This window comes from Sorex fumeus, unplaced genomic scaffold (assembly GCF_029834395.1).
Source record: "Sorex fumeus unplaced genomic scaffold, SorFum_2.1 ptg000029l, whole genome shotgun sequence".
NCBI lineage: Eukaryota > Metazoa > Chordata > Mammalia > Eulipotyphla > Soricidae > Sorex > Sorex fumeus.
In genome coordinates this window covers 5,598,399-5,620,263 of record NW_026606086.1, presented here as the reverse complement: position 1 = coordinate 5,620,263, position 21,865 = coordinate 5,598,399, and the positions used below count along the sequence as shown (strand labels likewise).

At 47.6% G+C, this 21,865-nt stretch overlaps 1 protein-coding gene across 1 annotated transcript in view; it reads left to right on the top strand.

Moving 5' to 3' along the window:
• Positions 1-21,865, top strand: part of HERC1 (HECT and RLD domain containing E3 ubiquitin protein ligase family member 1) — a 161,069-nt gene that overhangs the window by 118,205 nt on the left and 20,999 nt on the right. Inside the window, exons 48-63 of the mRNA XM_056115813.1 lie at positions 1,468-1,738; positions 1,826-2,039; positions 3,083-3,339; positions 4,868-4,995; positions 5,906-6,033; positions 7,661-7,861; positions 10,345-10,475; positions 11,767-11,966; positions 12,915-13,020; positions 15,730-15,876; positions 16,204-16,305; positions 17,931-18,104; positions 18,609-18,902; positions 19,697-19,762; positions 19,924-20,049; positions 21,510-21,648. Coding sequence (XP_055971788.1) covers positions 1,468-1,738; positions 1,826-2,039; positions 3,083-3,339; positions 4,868-4,995; positions 5,906-6,033; positions 7,661-7,861; positions 10,345-10,475; positions 11,767-11,966; positions 12,915-13,020; positions 15,730-15,876; positions 16,204-16,305; positions 17,931-18,104; positions 18,609-18,902; positions 19,697-19,762; positions 19,924-20,049; positions 21,510-21,648 — 2,684 coding nt within the window. The remainder of the gene's footprint in view (positions 1-1,467; positions 1,739-1,825; positions 2,040-3,082; positions 3,340-4,867; positions 4,996-5,905; positions 6,034-7,660; positions 7,862-10,344; positions 10,476-11,766; positions 11,967-12,914; positions 13,021-15,729; positions 15,877-16,203; positions 16,306-17,930; positions 18,105-18,608; positions 18,903-19,696; positions 19,763-19,923; positions 20,050-21,509; positions 21,649-21,865) is intronic.

Genomic DNA, 21,865 nt, shown 5'->3' with positions numbered 1-21,865 from the left:
TTCAAAATTTCATTTAAAAAAAATTTTTTGTGGTTTTTACTTGTGTGTATATTTTCTCTGTCCATTTTTCTTCCTTTTTTGGTAGAAATTTCTTAAGAAAAGAACAAAAGAGGGCCAGAATGGTAGAACAGCAGGGAGGGCATTTGCCTTGCACAGTGACCAATTCTGGCATCCCTTATGGTCCCCTGAGCACTGCTAGGAGTAAATTCTGAGCACTGATGGGGATGCCCCCCAAAAAATAATAAAAGAAGAAAAAAACCAGAAGGGATCTAGGGATCTAGAGTGATAGTACAGTGGGTGATGCACTTTCCTTGCACTCAGCCACCCCAAGTTCCATCTGCAGCACCCCACGTGATCCTTGAAGCCCACCTGGAGTGATCCCTGAGCACCAGCCTGGGTGTGGCCCCAAAAGCAACAACAAAAAAATAAGAAATTAACAAATGACAGTTACTATAAAAAAAAAGATTGACAACTTGGATGTATTTTATAAATTTATTTTCAGTGTGTCATTAAAAAACTTAACTATTGAAGTAAATGGGACTAATGGGAGAAAACAATAACATTTAATCAACAAAATATGTAAATTTTTGTAAATTTATTTAAAAAAAAACCACACAGACAACCTCTTCAGACTGAACAAAACACAAAGTAATACCCCCACAAAGGAGGTCCAAGGGCCGGTGAACATGGAAGTCAGGTCCCCACCCTCTCCACTGCTCAGGGTGACCGTAAGAACCAGCTGAGTCTGCTGCTCATCTGCCAAAGGCTGAGGGGAAGGGAAGCTCAGGGGTGGGAGAGATCCGAGCACTGTTGCTTTGCTGCTGGAAATGTAGTCGGTTCCTGCTGTGAAGGCCGAGTCCCAGCTGACCCTCCTGGGGGCGGACTCTGAGCAGACGCCTACTTCCGCGTGTGTGTTGGACAGAGACGCTGACACAGGCGTGCAGGTGCACGAGCGGTCACCCTGGCTCTGCCCCTCATCAGAACCCAGCTGGGACCCACTGACTGTCCTCTCCAGGGTCGGTGAACTGGGTGGTCACTGCAGCGGCGCAGCCCCTGGCTGAGTGCTGAACTCCAAACCTGAGGCTGAGGAAAACCCAGGGAAGAGAATACATAATCGCCTCTTTTGATGTAAAGTTTCAAAGCAGGCAAAACAAATCTGTGTTTTTAGGAACCAGAATAGTGTTTCTGAGGAGCTTAGTGAAAGGGGGGGCAGGCTTCAAGGGTGATTTGAGGGTGGGGAAATTCATGATTTCCCAGCCTTCCTCTGTGTTACAACCCAGTATTTTAGCTATGTTGCAATGTCCCACAATATTGATCAAGGTAATGGTGGGGAGTCTCTTTGGAGGCTGTGACTAACGACAGAGCCGTCTGCCTTCTGTCCTGGCTGTTGGCGCCACAGACGATCAGTTTGGGGCTGCAGGTCGGGAACCGCCTTCTGCGATGCCTGACATGTCTCCCTCCCTGCAGTGGCTCCAGCTGCAGCCTCGCTGCGGGCCTCGAGTCCCTGGGCCTCACGGATATCCGGACGCTGGTGCGACTGATGTGCCTGGCTGCTGCGGGCCGCGCCGGCCTCTCCACCAGCCCCTCCGCCCCGGCTGCCACGGCCGAGCGCTCCCGCGGTGGCCACAGCAAGGCCAGCAAGCCCATCTCCTGCCTGGCCTACCTGAGCACGGCGGTGGGCTGCCTGGCCTCCAACAGTCCGAGCGCCGCCAAGCTGCTGGTGCAGCTGTGCACACAGGTGAGCGGCCTCGCGGGAGCCCACGGAGGGGAGACTGTTCTAGAGTGTGCCGGAGATTCAGGGTGTTTGTTCACGTTGCCTCCGCAGAACTTGATCTCTGCTGCGACAGGCGTGAACCTGACGACTGTCGATGACCCGATTCAGCGCAAGTTTCTCCCCAGCTTCCTCCGTGGAATTGCCGAGGAGAATAAGCTTGTCACCTCCCCGAACTTTGTTGTGACCCAGGCCCTTGTCGCGTTACTCGCAGACAAAGGGGCCAAACTGAGGCCTAACTATGACAAGTCAGAAGTGGAAAAGAAAGGTGAGTTCCAGAGCACTTGACTATGGTCTTCTAGTCAGTTTAATTCAAGTTTTATGAATGTGTTTTGCATTGCCATATGTGACAAATCGTACAGATTTATAAATACGATGAATTGCATAGCATTCTTAAGCTTAGTCATGAAAGAAGTGCATGGATTCTTTTTTTAGCATGAAAACAACTAGATACTGGTTTGATTATTTTATTGGAGTTGAGCCCTCACAGGTTATCGCCATAGTAGATGTCCTTGATCGGCTTTATAGTGCTAGTTCCCTCTTTGCTTAAGAGGGCCGCACTCGTAAGACCCCGAGTCCCAGCCATTAGATTTATTGGCCCATTCTTTCAGTTGGCAATGGAGAGCACTTTGGAGCATCAAAGGCAAAAACTCTTACTCTTTAGTGGAGGAGTAAGGGAACCTTTCTTCTGCCAAGGGCCTGTGGATATTTATAGCATCACGTGCTGGCCCTTCAGAAGAGGCAGATGGGCTGTAAGTAGCCAGAGAAGCACATGTGTATGTCCCCCGGGTACCCCAGCCAGACCACATGGTATGACTTCTCGGACCTTCTGGCCAGAAGTTCTCCAGGCCTTAGCGGCTGCCTCTGTCTGGCCTTAGTGGTGTCTGCACATGTTTGATCTGTGTGTCATTCAGAGGCGGGCTGGAACTTCAACTTTGGCGAGTGCAGCCAGAAATACCATAGACACACAGATTGAATCTGGGTTCATTCTGGTCATTGCTCGTTAGAAATCCTGTGACTGTCGCCAGATTATTTGCAGACCCCACATTTAGTTCCATGATTTTATAAACTAATTTGGAGTTGTGAGCCACCGTTAAGAAGCTAGGACTTTAGAGCAGAGACAGCTGCTGCATGATTATTAGCATACATTTGTGTTGACTCAGATCTGGATTTGGCGTGAGAGGAATGCCGTCTGCATGTGTGCTAGTGAGATGCTTGCTGAGTGTTCTTAGGAGATGTGGGTTGACCCATGTTTGCTGTTCACCATCACCGATTCTCACCGGGCGTCATCTCATTGTTTTGTCTAAGCAGGTCTAATTGCCCAATTGTATGCCCATCCTTCCCATGATCCTTCCGCTGTAGGCCCTCTGGAGCTGGCCAATGCCCTGGCAGCTTGCTGCCTGTCCTCCAGGCTGTCCTCACAGCACCGGCAATGGGCCGCCCAGCAACTTGTGCGCACTTTGGCCGCGCACGACCGCGACAACCAGGCCACCCCACAGACCCTCGCAGACATGGGCGGGGACCTCCGGAAATGCGCCTTCATCAAGCTGGAGGCGCATCAGAACCGGGTACGTACTGGCCTCGAGCTCCCAGCCGACCCACCGTGTTGAAATGGGGTGACGCCAGTCCAGTGTCCCTCTCTGACTCAGACGCCCACAGACCCCCACTGAGCAGTATGTGCCATTCTCTGCGTGGGCCTGGGGGGAGCAGACTCCATGCTGAGGCCAGATCGGGGTCTGGGGCTCTGGGCTGGCGACAGGCCACCAGTGCTTCGGTATTCTCAGGAGTGCAAAGATTCTCAGACTCAGAAAGATGGAAAAGTGTATGGGAAAGTCAGAAAGGAACTGCAGTGGGGAGGAACTGAGTCAAATGCACTCATCTTTGTGGGGACATCCTTGCTCCTCGTCAAGGGATTGAGTTGTTCCAGAGGAAAGGGGGTTCCTGTGTGCTCCCCAATTGCCACTGACGCCCTTTCACTGAAGATGAGTCCAGCATCCCGCCAGCCTCTGTGAGGCAGCCCATGGCCCAGGCCTGACTGATCCCATGCCCCACAGGGCCGGCCTCAGGGAACTGCAGACCCCCCCTCTTTACAGCCCCATTGTAGAATGGGGGCAGCTGACATGGAGCCACTCTCAGCAGCTGGCAAGAGGAAGTAGAATTTCTCTCTCAGTATGAGAAAAACAAAGAAATAAATAACCTCACAAAGATGGCATTTGTATGCAAGAGAAAAGGAGTCATTATTTTCACCTAACCCTGAATGAGGGCAGTTTAGGAAGTAAGGCTGACTTTAATTATTTAATTGTCAATTAACTTCTTAGTCTGTTATTTATATTAGAAAGCATTTAAATATTGACATACGTAACCTTAACCGAATAAACATATTTTAATTTAATGTGTTTAGCAGAGATTCAAACAGATCTCAAATAAATGAGTTTGGTCCCAAACACATGTACGTTAAAGCTATATTTCAGGGCTAGGGAGACAGTTAAGGCATTTTCTATGCAGCCGTGACCATGCCCCTGGTTCAAATCCTAGGAATGCATTTGGTGCCCTGGGCTGCCAGGTACGGCCTCTGAGCACCCCTGGGTATGGCCCAGAATCAAAGATAAGATGAAGTAAAGCAAAGCTGTCTGAGGAATAGCTCCTGTTTGCAGCCCATCTGGAGAACCCCGAGTCCACACGTGCTGCGTCAGGACGGGTCCTGCAGTCACTCTGTTTGAGGCGGTGGCATGGCTGTTGATTCCTCCGTAGGAGTTTCCCGGGCAGGCTGCATCTCGGTGCCTGGAGAGGTGCTCAGCACGTGGGATCCCGATGCACCCAGACCCCTGGCACCTCACGGCTCTCCAGCAGCGCCACTAGTGCCCCCTGATCCCACCTCAGCCATCTGGACCTGACACTGGGCATCACAGGAAACAACCTCTCGGTCACTGGGTCCCAGAAGTAGCCCGGGCAGACAGTAACAGAGAGCAAGCTCTTAGGCACAGGCATAGCTGCCCCGAGCTTACATCTGTATGGTCAGAATCTTAAAACTTGATAGCATTGTTTCAAATGTGAATCCAGTCCTGCTTACACATTGGTGGGCTTTTCCCCTTCTAGGTTATGACTTGTGTGTGGTGTAATAAGAAAGGCCTCTTGGCTACAAGTGGCAATGATGGGACCATCCGTGTGTGGAGTGTCACCAAGAAGCAGTACTCACTGCAGCAGACCTGCGTGTTCAACAGACTGTGAGTGCTGACTTAGCTCTGTGTGGGAGACCATGGAATGCAGTCTCTGATTCTCAGTGTCCACTTGTCGGGTTAAATCAACATAAACATGCAATTCTATAAAAGAACAGACTAATTTTCTCTTCACTTTTTTTTTCTTTTTGGGTCACACCCAGCCAATGCTCAGGGGTTACTCCTGGCTCTGCACTCAGGAGTTACTCCTGGCGGTGCTCAGAGGACAATATGGGATGCTGGGAATCGAACCTGGGCCTCTTGGCTACAAGTGGCAAATGCCTTACCCGCTGTGCTATCTCTTCAGCCCCTCTCTTCACTTTTCAAGGATCATTTTGAAGTTAAAATGTCGTTGGTGATAGACTATACTGCCTTTATATAGATTGCTTTCTTCCATCTTCCTTCTTCCTTTCTTTCTTCCTTCCGTCCATCCTTCCCTTCTCCCTCCCCCCCACTTTCTCTCTCTTTCTCGCTTTCTTTCTCTCTTTCTCTCTTTCTCCCTTTCCCTTTCTCTCTTTCTATTTCTTGGTGCCAGGAATCGAACCATACATATAAGACAAGTACTTTGTTTTTGAGCCACATTTCTGGTTTTAGATACTTGTTTTCTGATAATTTCTCAAGATGTTGCAAACAAGAATCATTGATCTGAGTACAGACCATTATGCACTGTATTAAATGATGAATATTCTAAGTATCCCTCTTTTTTAATTCTATATTTTCCATATGGTGACAACCAGCATATGTGGGTGGGCGTGTGGGGGGGGCGGTGTACACATTTGGCAAATACTGCTGGCTAAGCTTTTGGAGCATAAGAGTTTGTTGTTATATATCCTAGTGTAAACCCCTTATTTGAGAATTTGTATTTAGTATATGCTTGGACAATGAGGATGAGAATTCAGACAGACCTTTCTTGTTCTAGGGAAGGGGACATTGAAGAAAGCCTGGGCTCACCCAGTGATCCGAGCTTCTCACCTGTTTCCTGGAGTATCAGTGGCAAATACTTGGCTGGGGCTTTAGAAAAGATGGTGAACATCTGGCAAGTCAATGGTAAGAGCCACGTGAACACTCCTGAGCTACTGCAGTAGTGTTGAATCCGTTCTCCTGAGACCTCTTCTTAGCCTTCTAAGTCTCGCAGTCTGCTGGCCAGTGTGAAAGTACAGACATAGTGTTGTCATTGATTATTACTCTGTGGTAGCTTTGGTGCCTGCCCTGCAGCACGGACCCAACAGTCAGCCTGCGGCAGGTGCTTAGCTCGTGGGGCTCTCTCTGCACTCTGTCATGTGTTTCAAAATAAAGAGTCATGTTTTTCAAACTTCTTTAAAACACCATAATCTACAGAACGATCTCTCTGAACATCAGAGTCGTTCAGAATACGGTTGCTATGGGCTACAGTGTCCCAGCATCAGTCCCATCACAGCGTCCCCGTCTTCCTGACCACCCCCAGGCCTGCCCCCTTAGTAGGCACAAAGTAATTTATTTCATGTTGCTTGTTACAACTGAATGACAGATGGAATTATCAGAAAACAAAATCTACAGCTAAGGAAAATTTGTGAAAATTATTGTATCTTACCATGGGTCATGAAGTCCTTATCTGGAGGTTTACTACTGTTGTTTAACCCAAGCACAAAATTTGTAAGTCTACAACTCTACCTCATGGTGTCTCACTAATAAAAATAAATAAATAAATAAAAATAAAGTAGGTCCAGAAAAGCAAAAAAAAAAAAAAAGAAAGAAAGTGCTCTGACCTGGGTTTGATTCCCAGCACCCCCTATGGTCCCCCGAAAACCACCAGGAGTAGTTCCTGAGTGCAGAACCAAGAGTAACCCCCGTGTGTACAGGTACGACCCAAAAAGAAAAATGAAAAAAAAGAAGAGCTCATTTTTTAACTTTCCTTCCTCGAAGTTTCGCTAACCTGGGCATTGTAAACCTGCAGTTTGGCTCAGCTTCGCTCAGGATCTGCCGTGTCTCCACGGGCTTTGAGCTGAGGTAGCAGTTAAGCGTCAGGAATTTTCAGCTAATGTCTTCTTAGGAATCACTTCCTTTTGTCTATTTCACAGGTCAAGAAGACTTGTAATTTTTTTTCCATTTTTGCATATTGCACACTAGAAATAACTGTTGTATTTCGTGTATCTGAAGGAACTTCTAGCCTCGGCTCTAAGAGATTTTGGTTCTTTGCTTTGGTTTTGGATCACGCCTGGTGGTGCTGAAGGGCTGTTCCTGGCTCCGTGCTCAGGATGGGCCTCTTGCTTTCCTCAGGGACCATGGGTGGTTCCAGGGATTTGAAACAGGACGAGTTTCTGAGCAGGCCAGGCAGTTCCCTCCTACCTCCTGCAGCCTTTCTTCACCCCACAGACTGTTTTTTAATGTTAATTTGGTTTTCAGTAATTTTGACGAGCACCTGTGTCAGCCTTCGGTGCACTGAGTATTCTTTACTCTCTCCTATAAAGTTACCATTTTTGTCCCACTAGTTGGAAACCCTTTTTTTTTTTTTTTTTTTTTTTTTTGATTATCGGATAGTTTAAAAGTGAAGGGCACAGTCTTGCAGCCTTACTCATTGGTAAGCAGTTAGGAAATTAGGCACTGCTTTGAGTGCACTTTAAATCTGTTTTATTTCTTTTTTTTTCTTACTGTTTTTAAGAATTAATTAACAGCCAGGTGACATTTTCTCCCTCAGGAGGAAAAGGGTTAGTAGATGTTCAGCCCCACTGGGTGTCTGCCCTGGCTTGGCCGGAAGAGGGTCCCGCCCTGCAGTGGTCGGGGGAGTCCCCAGAATTGCTGCTGGTGGGACGGATGGACGGGTCCCTGGGGCTCATCGAAGTGGTCGACGTGTCCACCATGCACCGCCGGGAACTGGAGCACTGCTACCGGAAGGACGGTACGTGGGTGTCACAGAGGTCTCTTCCCCTCAGATGTGTTTAGGGATCGGGCACTTGCTTTTAAACCCTGAGAGAATGTGGCTTTTGCCTTTGTTTTTCTCAGTTCTCCAGTTGGTATCTCATTGTAACTAGTAGCCACTTTGGGTCTTTAGCTTTTCTCCTAGCCCCCGTTACATGTCTCTGATCTGTGATCATGATGCATTGGGGTTCTTCCTTGGAGTGGCTGAGCACTCATAGCAGAGTCCACATCTCCGAGAGTCAGGAGTGTTAGAAGGACGAAGATGGCTCTGCTAGAGAGGAAATGATTAAATGCATAAGATAGAGGACATAAGAGAAGGTGGGGGGAGAAAGCTCCTCTCTGACAGGAGATTATTAAAAAAAAAAACATTTTCCTCTATTGTTTTCCTTTCCCTTTGACTGTGCAGATATTTTACTGGTAGTTTTGTTGTTAGGAGTTGGACATTCGGAGTCACAGCCTCAGCTTCCTTCACACTTCGTTAACAAACCAGAACAGGCTTTTAATGATTTACTTTTTAATGGGCTCAAAAAAGTTAAGGACTAAAGTTTTGTAAGTTCTGGGATATGGCTCAGTAGTAGAGCACACACCTTCCATTATAAAAAGGAAGAATAGTCACAATAGTTGTTGGATGACATTGGATTGTCCCTGTTCCTCCCGCCTCCCGCCTCCCGCAGGGAGCTTTATTGAGTTACTCCCACAACAGTGCTCCTTAGGCACAACCAGTTCCATCAGGCATTAATAATCCTATATTGCTTTTCACTTTCCTTTATTTCATTTGCTTGGTTTATTTAGCAATATCCTTTTTGTATAGACACAGGAAGATAGTTGGTGCTATGCTATGTAACAGGAGAGTTAATTGACTCCAATAATATTTACTCCTGGGCATCCATTATGTTTACTTGACTTAAGCCTCAGTTGCCCTTAGTTCCTAGCACCCTAAAAGCAGGGTCCTGATGAAGGGACTGGATGGGTCCAGGGCAAGCTGTGAGCTACCCTAGTATCGGAAAGGGACAAGCTAAGTGCCATAAGACGTACAGTAAGTTACGAGCACAGTAATGGAACAAACTCTGTCATGACCCCAAAATAAGTAACTGAATAAGGACCCTGCTGGGGCTAGCAAGGTCTAACCTGGCCTGAGGACTGTTAGCAAGATGTCCCCAGGAAGAGTCAACCTTTAAGCTTAATATATCTCTTACTGTCACTCTTACAGAATGACTAGAAATATTACAAGAAGTGAATTTACTATGATTATTTAGATGGATTACTAGCTGAGGGAAGGAGAAAGCAACCCTCTTCCGACCAAGCCAGGGCAGACACCCAGTGAGGCTGGACATCTACTAAGAATGGAATCCCGCCCTTGAGCGGATCTCCTGGTAATCTGGAGCACTGAACCCTCAGATGAGATCTTGTCCTTGAGTTAATCTCCTAGAATTTCCCCTGAAGGAGGGGTTTTTCCTCTGTTTATGTTTATGACGGTGTTCAATCCCACCTACGTGTACCCCACCTTCATGATTTCTATGTAACTATGTTGTGAGGGGAGAGATGGAACTATGATGAGAAAAGAAGAAAAATTATCATGCCACAAGGGAGGAGGTCGAACTACGCTGGGGAGAAAGGAGAAGAACTTACTGTGCTGTAAGGGGAGAGATCGAACCATGCTGGGGAGGAGAGAGAGAAACTGACTACCAACCGGCCTGGGACTCAGCTCCCCCATTCTCCGTTCCGGGTCCCTCGTCCTTCCGTTGCCATGGGCCCACTCGGGGAATGGTTCCTGGCCCCCGAGTGCTCTCATTCGGCATGCCCTCGCTCTTTTGAAGCGCACAGTAATCATCTAAGGCCGGTAGTGGAGGTCATGTGACTAGAAGGTGCCCCGGGGGAGGAGCTGTGCTTTGTGTGCAGGTTTGATGCCGGGACCCGCTGTGGTACTGAGTGCGCTGGGCTCGGCCCCGAACAGCCAGCAGGCATGGCACACAGTACACATGTATGTGCACATGCATGTGTGTCGTAGTGACAGTCTGCCTAGTTCCCAGGTTGCTGTAAACTTCCTGCCATGCACAAGGGCTTCGGTTTCTCCTCCTTTTGTGGCCTTCCAGTTTTACGTATTCTTAAAGAAGCAAATATGATTGTGGACTGTGAGAATTGTAACATTTTGGGTAGAATATGGAAATACAGTAAGGAATATTAAACCAAAGGAAAGGATCTTTAATTTTTTGGTATAATTTTGGGGTATTTTGCAACAACAAAAAAGTCTTTCCAAAGAGGTCCTGGAACTCCTGTCTTCAGGCTGTATTTTGACTAAGTACATGAAAGAGACGTTGGTAAATTTACCTCCAGCATTGCCAGCAGCCTGTGTTTGTGCCGATTCTAACATTACAAATAAGTATTTCATTTTTTTAAGGTGTATCATTACAAATAAGTATTTCATTCTTTTCTAAACTTAAAATTTTATTTTTTACGCGCTAGTGTCTGTAACCTGCATTGCTTGGTTCAGTGAAGACAAACCGTTTGCAGTGGGGTATTTTGATGGGAAACTGTTGCTGGGAACAAAGGAGCCGCTTGAGAAAGGGGGCATCATTCTCATTGATGCACACAAGGTAACCCTCGGCTGTCTTCTTCTTGCCTTTCTCCTCAGTATCATGTGTTAGTAGATCCTGTGATACATTTTACAACAGTCATTTAAGATTTAATATTCTGTGTTATTCTATTGTTATATGGTCTTTGGCCATGAAAAAGTCTGAAATAAAGCCGCCAGGGCCAGTGCTGATGACCCAAATGATTGAGCCCTGCCAGGCCCTGGCACGACCCTGATGACTACTGGGTCATCAGTGTTTAAAAAGTTAATGATGAAAAAGGGAGAAGGAAGCCCTCAAACCAAGAAGGAAACAGAAACAAAACAGTGGAATAGGAGTATTCCCACAAATGTCAGAAATATTTCTGTACTTTAAACAGCGTAGCAGGCTGAGGTCCTTGCAGGACTGTTTGTGCAAGTAGTGGAAACACAATGATTCAGAAGCTGGAGGGTATAAAGGAAAGTTAAAAATACACGAACATAATCATGCCGGCCATAGAAACTCAAAGCACGCACCAGATTCCTGTAAACTCTCTCTTGGTCCGAAGCAAACTTTATGATTTCTTTTTCAAATTTTAACCATTGCCATTCATTGAAAGTAACTTTAAAAATACTAAGACAGGGGGTGGAGCTGTAGTACAGTAGATAGGGAGCTTGTTCTGCACACGGCCAAGTGGGGCTAGATCCTCAGCATTCCAGATAGGTCCAGATAGTACCCTGAGCCCCCCAAGGAGTGATCTCCGAGCACAGAGCCAGGAGTAAGCCCTGAGCACCCCGGGGTCTCACCCCCAAATAAAATCTAAACAAGAATACTAATAAAGGGAATTAGGAAGTGGCTCAGGGTAACTGGTGCGCACCCCCACAGCTGCCTGGACCCTCAGCAGCCCAGTGGTCCCAGGGGTCTTTGAGACCACCTCAGTGGACTTGGTATCCCTCGTACTTCCAGCTCATGCACTGACCTTCCAACCAGGCTCACTGAGTGTTGCCAGGCACTGTGAGGAAAACACCCTACCCGCCCCCAAAATGAATCTAAAAGAAAAATGAAAGAGAATTTGTCCCTCCGAATCAGGACTTCATATTTGTCTATTTTGGACTTTGCTGAAGCAGATAAATACCTCAGTATATAATGCAAGCTGTAATAAAGGGTAAACTATTTGGGGGGGGGGATATAATAATTGGGAGTGGAATGACAGTATCTCTCATTTCCATAACAAGTTGATTTCAAAATAATTAGGAGAAATACAGATCCTGAGTTCTTGAGTTTCAATTGCTGTTGAAGGAAGCGTCACTACGGTTTTCCTCTCTACTGTTTCAAGGACACTCTTGTCAGCATGAAGTGGGACCCTCTGGGTCATATTCTTATGACTTGTGCAAAAGAAGAAAATGTGAAACTCTGGGGAGCAGTTTCGGGATGCTGGTGCTGCCTCCATTCCCTCTGCCATCTCTCTGTCGTGAACGGCATCGCGTGGTGCAGCCTGCCAGGGAAGGGAGCCGAGCTGCACCTGCTCATGGCCACGTATGTTGAATCCGGCTTAGTTCTCGGCGTCGGCAACTGTTATTTGCATTAGTGTGACATTTCAGTAATCTTGAGCTGTTGTCAGTTCCTATTTTCAAGCTTGCCCTAGAGAGGGGGTGCAGAGGTAGTAAAGGTGGGGCACATGCCTTGCACATAGCTGAGCTGACTCCAGTTTGATCCCCAGCACCCCAGATGATCCCCTGAGCACCCCTGGGTGATTCCTGCTTGCAGTGACTTAAATGCCCCCAACCCCAAATTACCTTAGAGAAATGAGTAGTTTTCAAGTGTGACACCTGGCATCTAATCTCCTTGTCTAGGTGTGATTTCGGTATATCCCTTCTAGTTTTATTTCTTCTAAGCGGTTCTGGAAGGGTCAGAGAGACAGCTCAGACGGCTGTGCAGGCTTTGCAGTGGGGATCCAGGCCTGACCCACACACACTCAGGAGGGGTCTTGGCACAGAGCTGAGCGAGCCCGGGCACCGCCCCGGGGGGTGGGGGCCAACCTTCTCCTTGAGTGAAAAGATTATACAGATGAATTTCTATAATAATATTAGCCACTGTTCTTTTTTAATTTTTTTTATAAAGTAGTTCACAATATTTGATTACATTTAATATTCGAACACCAGTCCCACCACCATGACACTTTCCCACCACCATATTTTGGATGTTTCCATCTGAACCTCAACTCCTGCCCCCAAAGCAGAACCAAAATCATATACTTTGTATTGTTTGTTATGAAAAACCACTGAAAATGCTACAAAGAAGTTTCCTTAGAGGAAAGAGTGTGAAGATTGTGTATTTCACTAAGAAGTCACTAAACCCTTCTATAAGAGATCACTAACATGTTGTTGAAGGTTGAGCCTTGTGAGTCACTGTTCTTAATATTTTTAAATAGTTTTACTTCTGCATATTGACATTTTGGTTTCTGTGATCGATTTTTTTCCCAAGCGGCTGTCAGAGTGGTTTAGTGTGTGTTTGGCGTATCCCACAAGATCCCACACACACCAGCGTAACTGGCTCCGAGGGGTGCTGGAAACCAGAATCCGATGGCCAGGTACGTGTCTCGGTGTTGGGAGAGCATGTTTGAAGCACAGGTAACATAAGTTTGCAAAGTGATTCTCCCTTGATTGCTCTATCTCAAATGGCAAGATGAGTTGAAAAATGTGGGTGATTATCATATTTATATGTGCTCTGAAGAAGCTGAAGTCAGAGCTGCCGTAATGCTCAAGGTGAGACTCTCCAAAAGTATTCAGTGGTGGTTATCTGTGGTGATGAGAGTAACAGATCCTTGAGAACACATTCTGAGTTAAGTCTCTCCAGAGTGACACGGGAACAGCAGAGGAGCACCCCTGTGCAGAGTCGCCTCCTGCCGATCCCGAACCCCACCTTTCAGGAGTGACCACTGACTCAGGAACAGAGGTGACAGGTGCAGGTAGCTGCTTACATGCACGCACGTGCGCGCGCGCGCGCATACACACACACACACACACACACACACACACACACACACACCACACCACACACCACCCCCACCACCACCACCATTATTCAAAGGGCCACTTGGGTGCCTCTGTTGCCACTGAGCTGATGTCATTTCCTGGTAACCATCTGGGTTGCCAGGTATGGGTCAGGTTGATGCCTGACTCAGTCTATTGGTACTGGAGGAGGCCTCTTCTTCTGAGCTGCCGGCTTGCAGCCTTGTCCCTGATGAGAATTCTGGAAGCGTACTCCCTTAGCACAGAACAGCACTGGAGCGATGCAGAGACCACCCCGGCCCGGTGTGTGTGCGCACGTGATCAGGAGCAAATGTGGCAATGAGTCTCCCCACTACAGGACAGAGATGTCTCTTCCTCTCCAGTAAATGAGTACCCAGTTTTGTGAACTGATACGATGAAGAGGAAATGGGGGAAATGTTCTTCATGATGAAGAATGTCACAGAAGCCAAATTGGAACATGGAAGTCAGCGGAGTTTTCTCTCTGTTAGGAGCGCTTTGTACAAGTCTTTTAGTATATATTTTAAAAACATGTGCACTTCTAAACCTGCAGAACTTGGGATCTGAGAGAGAAGATGGCTTAAGGCTCATGCCTCACTCGCAGCCAACCCCAGTTCGACCCCGGGCCCCAAGTTCCTCGGGGCGTCACAGGTTCATCCCTGGAAGGCCTGGAGTACTGTCAGGGCTGCTCAGCCCCCACAGACCCACAGGCCCCCACCTCCACTGCCATGTGCTGAGCTGCTGCCCCACCGGTCAGGGTCATTAGGGAGGACCCCCAGCCCTCCTAAGCGCAGCTTGGGAGACCCCAGAGTATTTTCTTAATGATCAGAGAAGACTGGAGTGATGGTTTGTGGAGAGGTGTTTGCTGTCCCAGCATCCCAGGGATTCATCCCCGCCATCTCCCGACAGCCGCCAGGAGTGATTTGAGTGCAGAGCCGGGAGCAGGCCCTGAGCACCATCACAACAAACAATAATAATAGCAAAAGAAAAATAAAACAGACCCAGCAGACATGTGAGTTAGACACTGCATTAGACGATCACCAGCTCAGAAAAACATCCTTAGCATATGCGATTCAAAATGTCAGAGGACTTAAATTGAAAATTTGAACTGTTAAATTGATGTGCATTGAAAGAAAAATACAAGTTTAGGATTCATGCCTGACTTCTGAGGTGGGAATTTAGAGATGCAAAAAAGAAATTTAGAAATGTAGTTGTTTCTGCCAGTTTGAAGAGTAGGGAAATATCTTGGTTGTATCTCAAACAGTATGAGACTAAGCGTGATAAAGAAACACTCTAGAAATCATCAACAAGAACTTCTCAGAGTTGAGGATTACAGGCCCAAGAAGCCGGAAGGGTCCCGGTGAAAATAGACCCAACTAGGAAAATTCCAAGACACATTATACTCAAAATGATGAAATGGAAAGATAGAGACAGAATATTGAAAGCTGCAAGATATAAATAAAAAGGAATTACATACAAAGGGAAGCCCAGTAGATGTGTCAGATGAGACTCTGCAAGCCAGAAGAATGCGGAAGGATATAGAACAAAAACTCGATAAAAAGAACATCTCACCACGAACACTCTATTTAGGTAGATTCATTCAGATTTGATGAAACAACATAGACCTTCAGGACAGGCCACAGCTTAGGAAATTTCATAGCCTTGAAACCAGTTTTGCAAGAAGCTTTTGAAAAACTCCTTTAAAGGACAGGAGAAACTTCCCGTCATATAGCAGTGAGTATGGCACTCACAAATGGTGCGTGTGGTTTTCCTCTACTAGATTAAGAAAGATTTAAAAAAAAATTGCAATTCATCATTGCAAACTGACTTTTGAGTTATTTTCTGATCATTCTATTTGCCGTTCATTTAAGTTTTATTGGACCAAGTATTATAAAATTTGTTGTATGCCTGCCAACGGTATAACAGACTGTGTGGTGGGAGAGATCTGGGACATTGGTGGAGGGAAGGGGACCCCGGGTCAGTGTGGGAATGTTGCATGCCTGCCTGGAACAACTCTTATTATGAACAACTTAGTAAACCAGGGTGTCCCAGTAAACAGTTCCGGGGGGGAAAATGAGACTCAGCTCCCACAGAGGTGAGCCTGATAAGTATCTTATTCCTCTCTCAGGCAGGTTAACCCTTAGGAGCTATTTTTCTTTCCCTCCTCCCCAGTTTTGTCCTAAGTATCTAACTCCCAAGATGAAACGTAATCCTTGTGCCCACAAGCCCTTTAGATTTCTATGCATGCTGAAAGCGTGAATGAATTGCAGGATGGATACCGGAAGCCAGCGGGAGCCAAGTGCGTGTACCAGCTCCGAGGGCACATCACCCCTGTGCGCACCGTTGCCTTCAGTTCCGACGGGCTGGCCCTGGTGTCCGGGGGCCTGGGCGGGCTCATGAACATCTGGTCTCTGAGGGTAAGACTTTCATGTTGCTTCTGTCTTGAGAAACGCTTTTATTTGAATATAGAAGATAAAGTCAGTGTGACCAACCTTAGGAAGATGATGTAATAATATCACATAATCATCGTCCCTGGGCTATCTTTAACACTTGAAGGAACTTTCTGGGATCTTTTGCCCTTTAGCTTGTCTTTAAAGTCAACTAGTGAACTACGTAGACTTGGGTAGAAGTCTGAGATTGGCTCAAGTGTAACTCTAGAATGTGTCCCTGTGGGTGTAGAGTCGGGATTCTCCATGTGGTTGCTGCAGTTCCCGTGTGCCTCAGTGTTGGCCTCTCTCCCCCAGGACGGTTCCGTGCTGCAGACCGTCGTGATCGGCTCAGGAGCTATTCAGACCACAGTGTGGATCCCAGACGTTGGGGTCGCGGCTTGCTCCAATAGATCGAAGGTACATTGCAATTTTATCAGGTCAGCGGGTGTAAACCCCTCCGGTGCCTCTCTGGGCCAGTCCCCTGCAGCTGGGTAACCCTGTAGAGTACAACTACCCGGTTGACGCAAGGAAACCTTTGCCAGAACCCGGGTTTCTGATTCATGATCTGGCACTCTACTGTTCCTTAACTTTTGGTGAAAATACTTGTTTTAACAGCCCAAATTTCCACTAGAAGTTATAAAGTGATCTTTCACTTTGCTGTAAGTTTTGTAACAGTCTCTCAAAAGAATTTGCCTGAAATTAAGGACCGTTGAAGACATTTAACTCAACATCTGTATCTTATCTTCTAGTTTAGCTTCTCCATAAGAAGTGCTGCTCCCCCTTGGTGAAGAGATTCGGGGGCGCACCTTACCCCCTGTTTCGTTGCATGTTAGTGCTGCTCTGGCTTTTTGTTTGTTTTGTTGTTGTTTTGGGCCACATCCAGTGATGCTCAGGGCTTCTGGCTCTGTACTCAGTGATCACTCCTGGCAGTGCTTGGGGGACTGTGTCAGGTACCTGGATCAGCTGAGCACAAGGCAAGTGCCCTACACAGACAGTGCTATTCCCCGGCCCTGCTTTGGATTATAGTGAGATTAAAACATAGAAGGTGGAGTCCTGGGAGTGTGGCATAGGACGGCAAGTGGTGGGCATGTGTTAGGCCAGGAGTCTGTCCCTGGCTTTAGTGCACGTCACCAAGTATGGAGACCACAGCCACTGGGCTGACCCCAGTCCATGACAAGGGCAGCTGTGCGCAAGTCCTGAGGTCATAATAGCCTCCCAGCACCATGGCAAGCGTGGCCTTGCACAACTCCTGAAAACAAACACAGCGGCAGAGGGGAGAAAGGTTTTGGGTGGATGTGAATAAAGCGCTAAAAAATGAAGGGGCTGGAGAGAGAGGACAGTGGGGGCGCTTACCCTGCATCCTGTTGGCTCAGTTTCAATGCCCCTGCAGCACGATGCAGTTCCCTGAGCCACAGGAGTGATCCTGAGTGCAGAGTCAGGATTAAGCCCTGAGCACCACCGGGCGTGCTAAAACAACACGACAAAAGAAACCCAGAAAGCGTTAATGTGTAGAGTTGACAAACCCACATGATTAGTTTTTCTCAGACTAGAACATAGACCCAACCCGGGCTCAGTGTCCTACGGAGCCTGTCTCAGTGGAGAATGAGACTCCATGCCCCTCCGGCCAGCCCAGACTCTCAAAGTAGAATCTTTCTTTGGGATCGTTTATACTTTAGGCTTCTGCCACCAGCTCACTGAGAGTAATGTGGTGGGGGAAGCCAACCTTCTGGCAGGGGTGTGGTGTCGGGATGCTGTTTACATGAATCCATCATCATCAGTATCTTGAATCATGGTACCTGAACTGAAGGTGGGGGAAAAAATAAGCTGATCCAAGGTACTTAGCACATTTTACTGCTGTTTTTTATTTGCTTGTTCTGCTTAGATTAAACCTAGGCTGTTTAAAGTTCACAAGCTGAATGTGTGTAACATCAGAAAGCCCAAGTGTTCCGTGAAGTTGCTGGAGGGACTTCATAGGAATGATGTGTGAGGCGCCGCTGTCATGTGTATACAGACATCTCACATGCAAGCTTTATTTCCACCAGGATGTCTTGGTCGTGAACTGCACGGCAGAGTGGGTGGCGGCCAACCACGTGCTGGCCACCTGCCGGACGGCGCTGAAGCAGCAGGGGGTGCAGGGGCTGAGCACGGCGCCCTGCATGCGGGCCTTCCTGGAGCGGCTGCCCGTGATGCTGCAGGGCCAGTATGCCTACGAGAAGGTACGCCGAGCGCAGCCGCGCTGCTACCAGACGTGAATGTTGGGCCTGGACTCAGCCTGGGGAGCTGGATGCAGATGCATGGGGGTTATTTGGGCAGACTCAGTGAAAGGAAGTCAGGCCTGCAGCAGTGGCGCAGTCATTGTAAGCCTCTGAATTTCATTTAAGAGAGTAAAATAGTTAAATGACCTGCAGGTTGTATCGTGTCGGTATCATTCTTTTCCAGATCATTCACTCTGAAGCATCTTAAAATACCTGCAGCATGTCTGTATCTTGAACATAATGCTGACCGTAGTATTCTTTTCATTTTTCATTTTTTCTTGATTTTGGGGTCACACCCAGAGCTGCCCAGGATACTCCTAGCTCTGCACTCAGGAATCACACCTGGTGGTGCTCGGGGACCATGTGGGATGCTGAGGAATCAGACCCTAGTCAGCTGCGTGCCAGGCAGACGCCCTGCCGCTGTGCTGGGCCCCAGCTCTGCTGACCAGTGTTCTCCCATTTCAGCCCCACGTGGTCTGTGGCGACCAGCTGGTCCACAGTCCCTATATGCAGTGCCTGGCCTCCTTGGCGGTGGGCCTCCACCTGGACCAGCTGCTATGCAACCCCCCTGTGCCCCCCCACCACCGGCACTGCCTCCCCGACCCAGCCTCCTGGAACCCCAGCGAGTGGGCCTGGCTAGAGTGTTTCTCCACCACCATCAAGGCTGCCGAAGCGCTCACCAACGGAGCACAGTTCCCCGAGTCTTTCACTGTTCCTGACCTGGAGCCAGTCCCGGAGGATGAGCTGGCCTTCCTGATGGTCAGTATAACACACACCCCAAGACGGTATCAGGGACTTAGCAGAGACCCTCAGGAAGGATGTGCTAGCTGGGATGATTTGAAATATATGTCATGGAAATCTGAAATACTTTCCTTTTAATCTGCCACTTTCAGTATAAAGGCAGGTCTGTGGGATTGTGGAGTTCTTGTCAGTTTGCTGGTGGTCAGTGAAACGCACAGCGCTATTTGACCCTGTGTACCTTGTTTGCATATACGTTAATGCAGGCTTATGACATTTGTTCCATATGTAGATTCCCTGGGATTTGCCACTTGAATCATATTTTGATCAGCACGAAATAGGAATAGCACAAAGAGAATGTCCAGAATAAGAGTATTTCAGTTTCTTGTTGGGATCTGCATAAATATGGATGTAATATAAAAAATGAATCAAGGAAAGTTTTCTAAATGTAGACTGTTTTATTCAGGAAATATCTCCCTTTTGTAGGTGAGGGCATTGGAGCTCAACAAGATACAGTGACTTGCCAGGAGCTCGGCAGTGAGCTCGGGGGGTGGGGGTGGGGGGGAGAGGGGGGACTTCTCCAGGTGACCCTCTGCCTGTGCTGCAGACAGGAGTGGAAGTTTGACCCATCGGTGTGACAGTCGGGGTGGACATTGTGAAAGTGCTTAGACCAAGGAAAAGGTTAGCGTGCAAAAGATCCAGCGTGGAAGGATTGTAACGCTGCTCTTGGCTTAGTAGTTAAGGACTTGGGGGTCACTTAAGAGCTTGTCAGTCTGGATACTCAGACCAGCCTGATGGTTTGCCCTGTCTTGCAGGATAATAGTAAATGGATTAATGGGATGGATGAACAGATCATGTCGTGGGCGACTTCCCGACCTGAGGTCAGTAAAGGTCCATCTCCAGACCGCCTGTGTTGGTTCTCAGCCGAGATCTGGCCTGGGTGGCCCCCTGTGCGCTCTGCAGGTGTCCTGAGCTCATGCCAGGCCCAGAGCATGCTGCGGGGGTAGAAGGACCCAGTTCTGAGACGACTGTGCTTTTCCAGGACTGGCACCTGGGAGGTAAATGCGACGTGTACCTGTGGGGTGCCGGCAGGCACGGACAGCTGGCGGAGGCAGGGAGAAACGTCACAGTCCCTTCGGCAGCCCCGTCGTTCTCGCAGGCACAGCAGGTAAGGGCAGGCAGGTGCAGAGCCGTCACTGGGCTCAGTGAATTACATGGTGGCGTTTTCTCCATTTTATTGTCTATTTTGAAGAATCATTAAGTAACTTCTAAATAAAAGTTTTCCTTTTTTAAAAAAATCAGACTCAAGTTTGGTTAGTATGTTTCTAAATATTTTGTTCTTTTTTTGTTTTGTGGTTGGTTTTGGTTTGGTTTGGAGGCCACACCCAGCAGAGCTTGGGGCTTTCTCCTGGCTCTGTGCTGAGGAATCACTCCTGGAAGGGTTGAGGGATTTAGCATCATTTATATTTCAAAGGTCTAATCAGTGCCCTTTTTGTAATTAAAAATAAAAGTGTTTTATTTTAAAATAAAATTTTTAAAAGTTAAGATATTTCTAATTGGGGACCAACCTGGTTCAAATCCTGGGCATCACATATGGTCCCCTGAGTCCTACCAAGGGTCACTCCTGAACACACACACACACACCTGAACACACACACACACCCGAACACACACACACACACACACACACACACACACACCCTGTCCCCATGCAGTGAAAGTATTTTCCTAGGCCTGGATGCCTGCTTTGTCCATGACACTCCGGGTCACAGCCCCCAACTCTACGTGGTCCCCTGAGTTCCAGGCCAGGTGATGGTTAAGACCAGGTCTCATTCACCTGATTTCACTGGTGCTTTTTCCTCCTCTAGTGATACTGTATCTCCAAATTATTCTTTGTGTGCTGTGGTGGTGGGGCGGGGGGGGGGGGCGGGGGGGCACATCCAGTGATGATCAGGGATTACTCCTGGCTCTACACCCAGGAACTGCTCCGGGCGAGGCTCGGAGGACCACAAGGGATGCGGGGACCCAAACCCAGTTGGCCGTGTGCAAGGCCAGCACCCTACCCACTGCCCTTTCTTGCCTGCCTAGTAATTTTTTCGCTGAGTCCAACAATACCGTACTACTGTACTATACTCTTTTATTTTGTATTGTTTCGGCAGGTGTGTTGTGTGTGTGGGTGTGTTGGGGGGTGGGGGGCAGCAGCAGTTCAGGGATCAGAGTCAGAGCCCCTCACGTGAAGGCATGTGCTGTAGAGCGAGCTGCCCTTGCCCTGCCTTGCTGGGTAACCTCCAGTGTTCTGTTCCTCGCTGCTTTAGCCACCCTGACATCCCACAGCACCTTTCCTCTCACTCGGTCTCTTTGGTGTGATGGTATTAGATGCTGCGGAGCTGATGGGAGTCTCTGTGGATATTATGGTTCTCAATATAAAGCCTTCAGGTGACCCTCAGCGAGCGCTCTTGGCTGTTGCTTCACAAAAATCAAGGGCTTATAGTAATCTCATTTTATCTGTCCTTCCCCATTAGTGAAAGAATAAAGGAATTAATTCATCTTAGAGATCCATAATAATTCTGAATTCTTACATGCTAAACCTGTATTGTAAAGGAGATTGTCTTTGTGCTTTTTCATTAGGTCATATGTGGCCAGAATTGTACCTTTGTCATCCAGGCTAATGGCACCGTGCTGGCTTGTGGGGAAGGAAGTTACGGCAGATTGGGACAAGGAAATTCAGATGATCTTCATGTGCTTACAGTTATTTCAGCCTTACAAGGTAAAAGTGTCCTCAGTTAAAGGTGGTCAGAAAGAAATATTTGCTAGTAAAAATATTTTGCACCTATGTTTAGATGCTTAGGCATTTATAGTCTTCATTTCCATATTTTAAGCAAAATAAAATAACATTTTTATAAAACAAAATAATGTTTTATTTTTCAGTTGATTTTTTATATCAGTGGTAGATGCTATAAACAACTTTGAGAAGCCATAGAAGA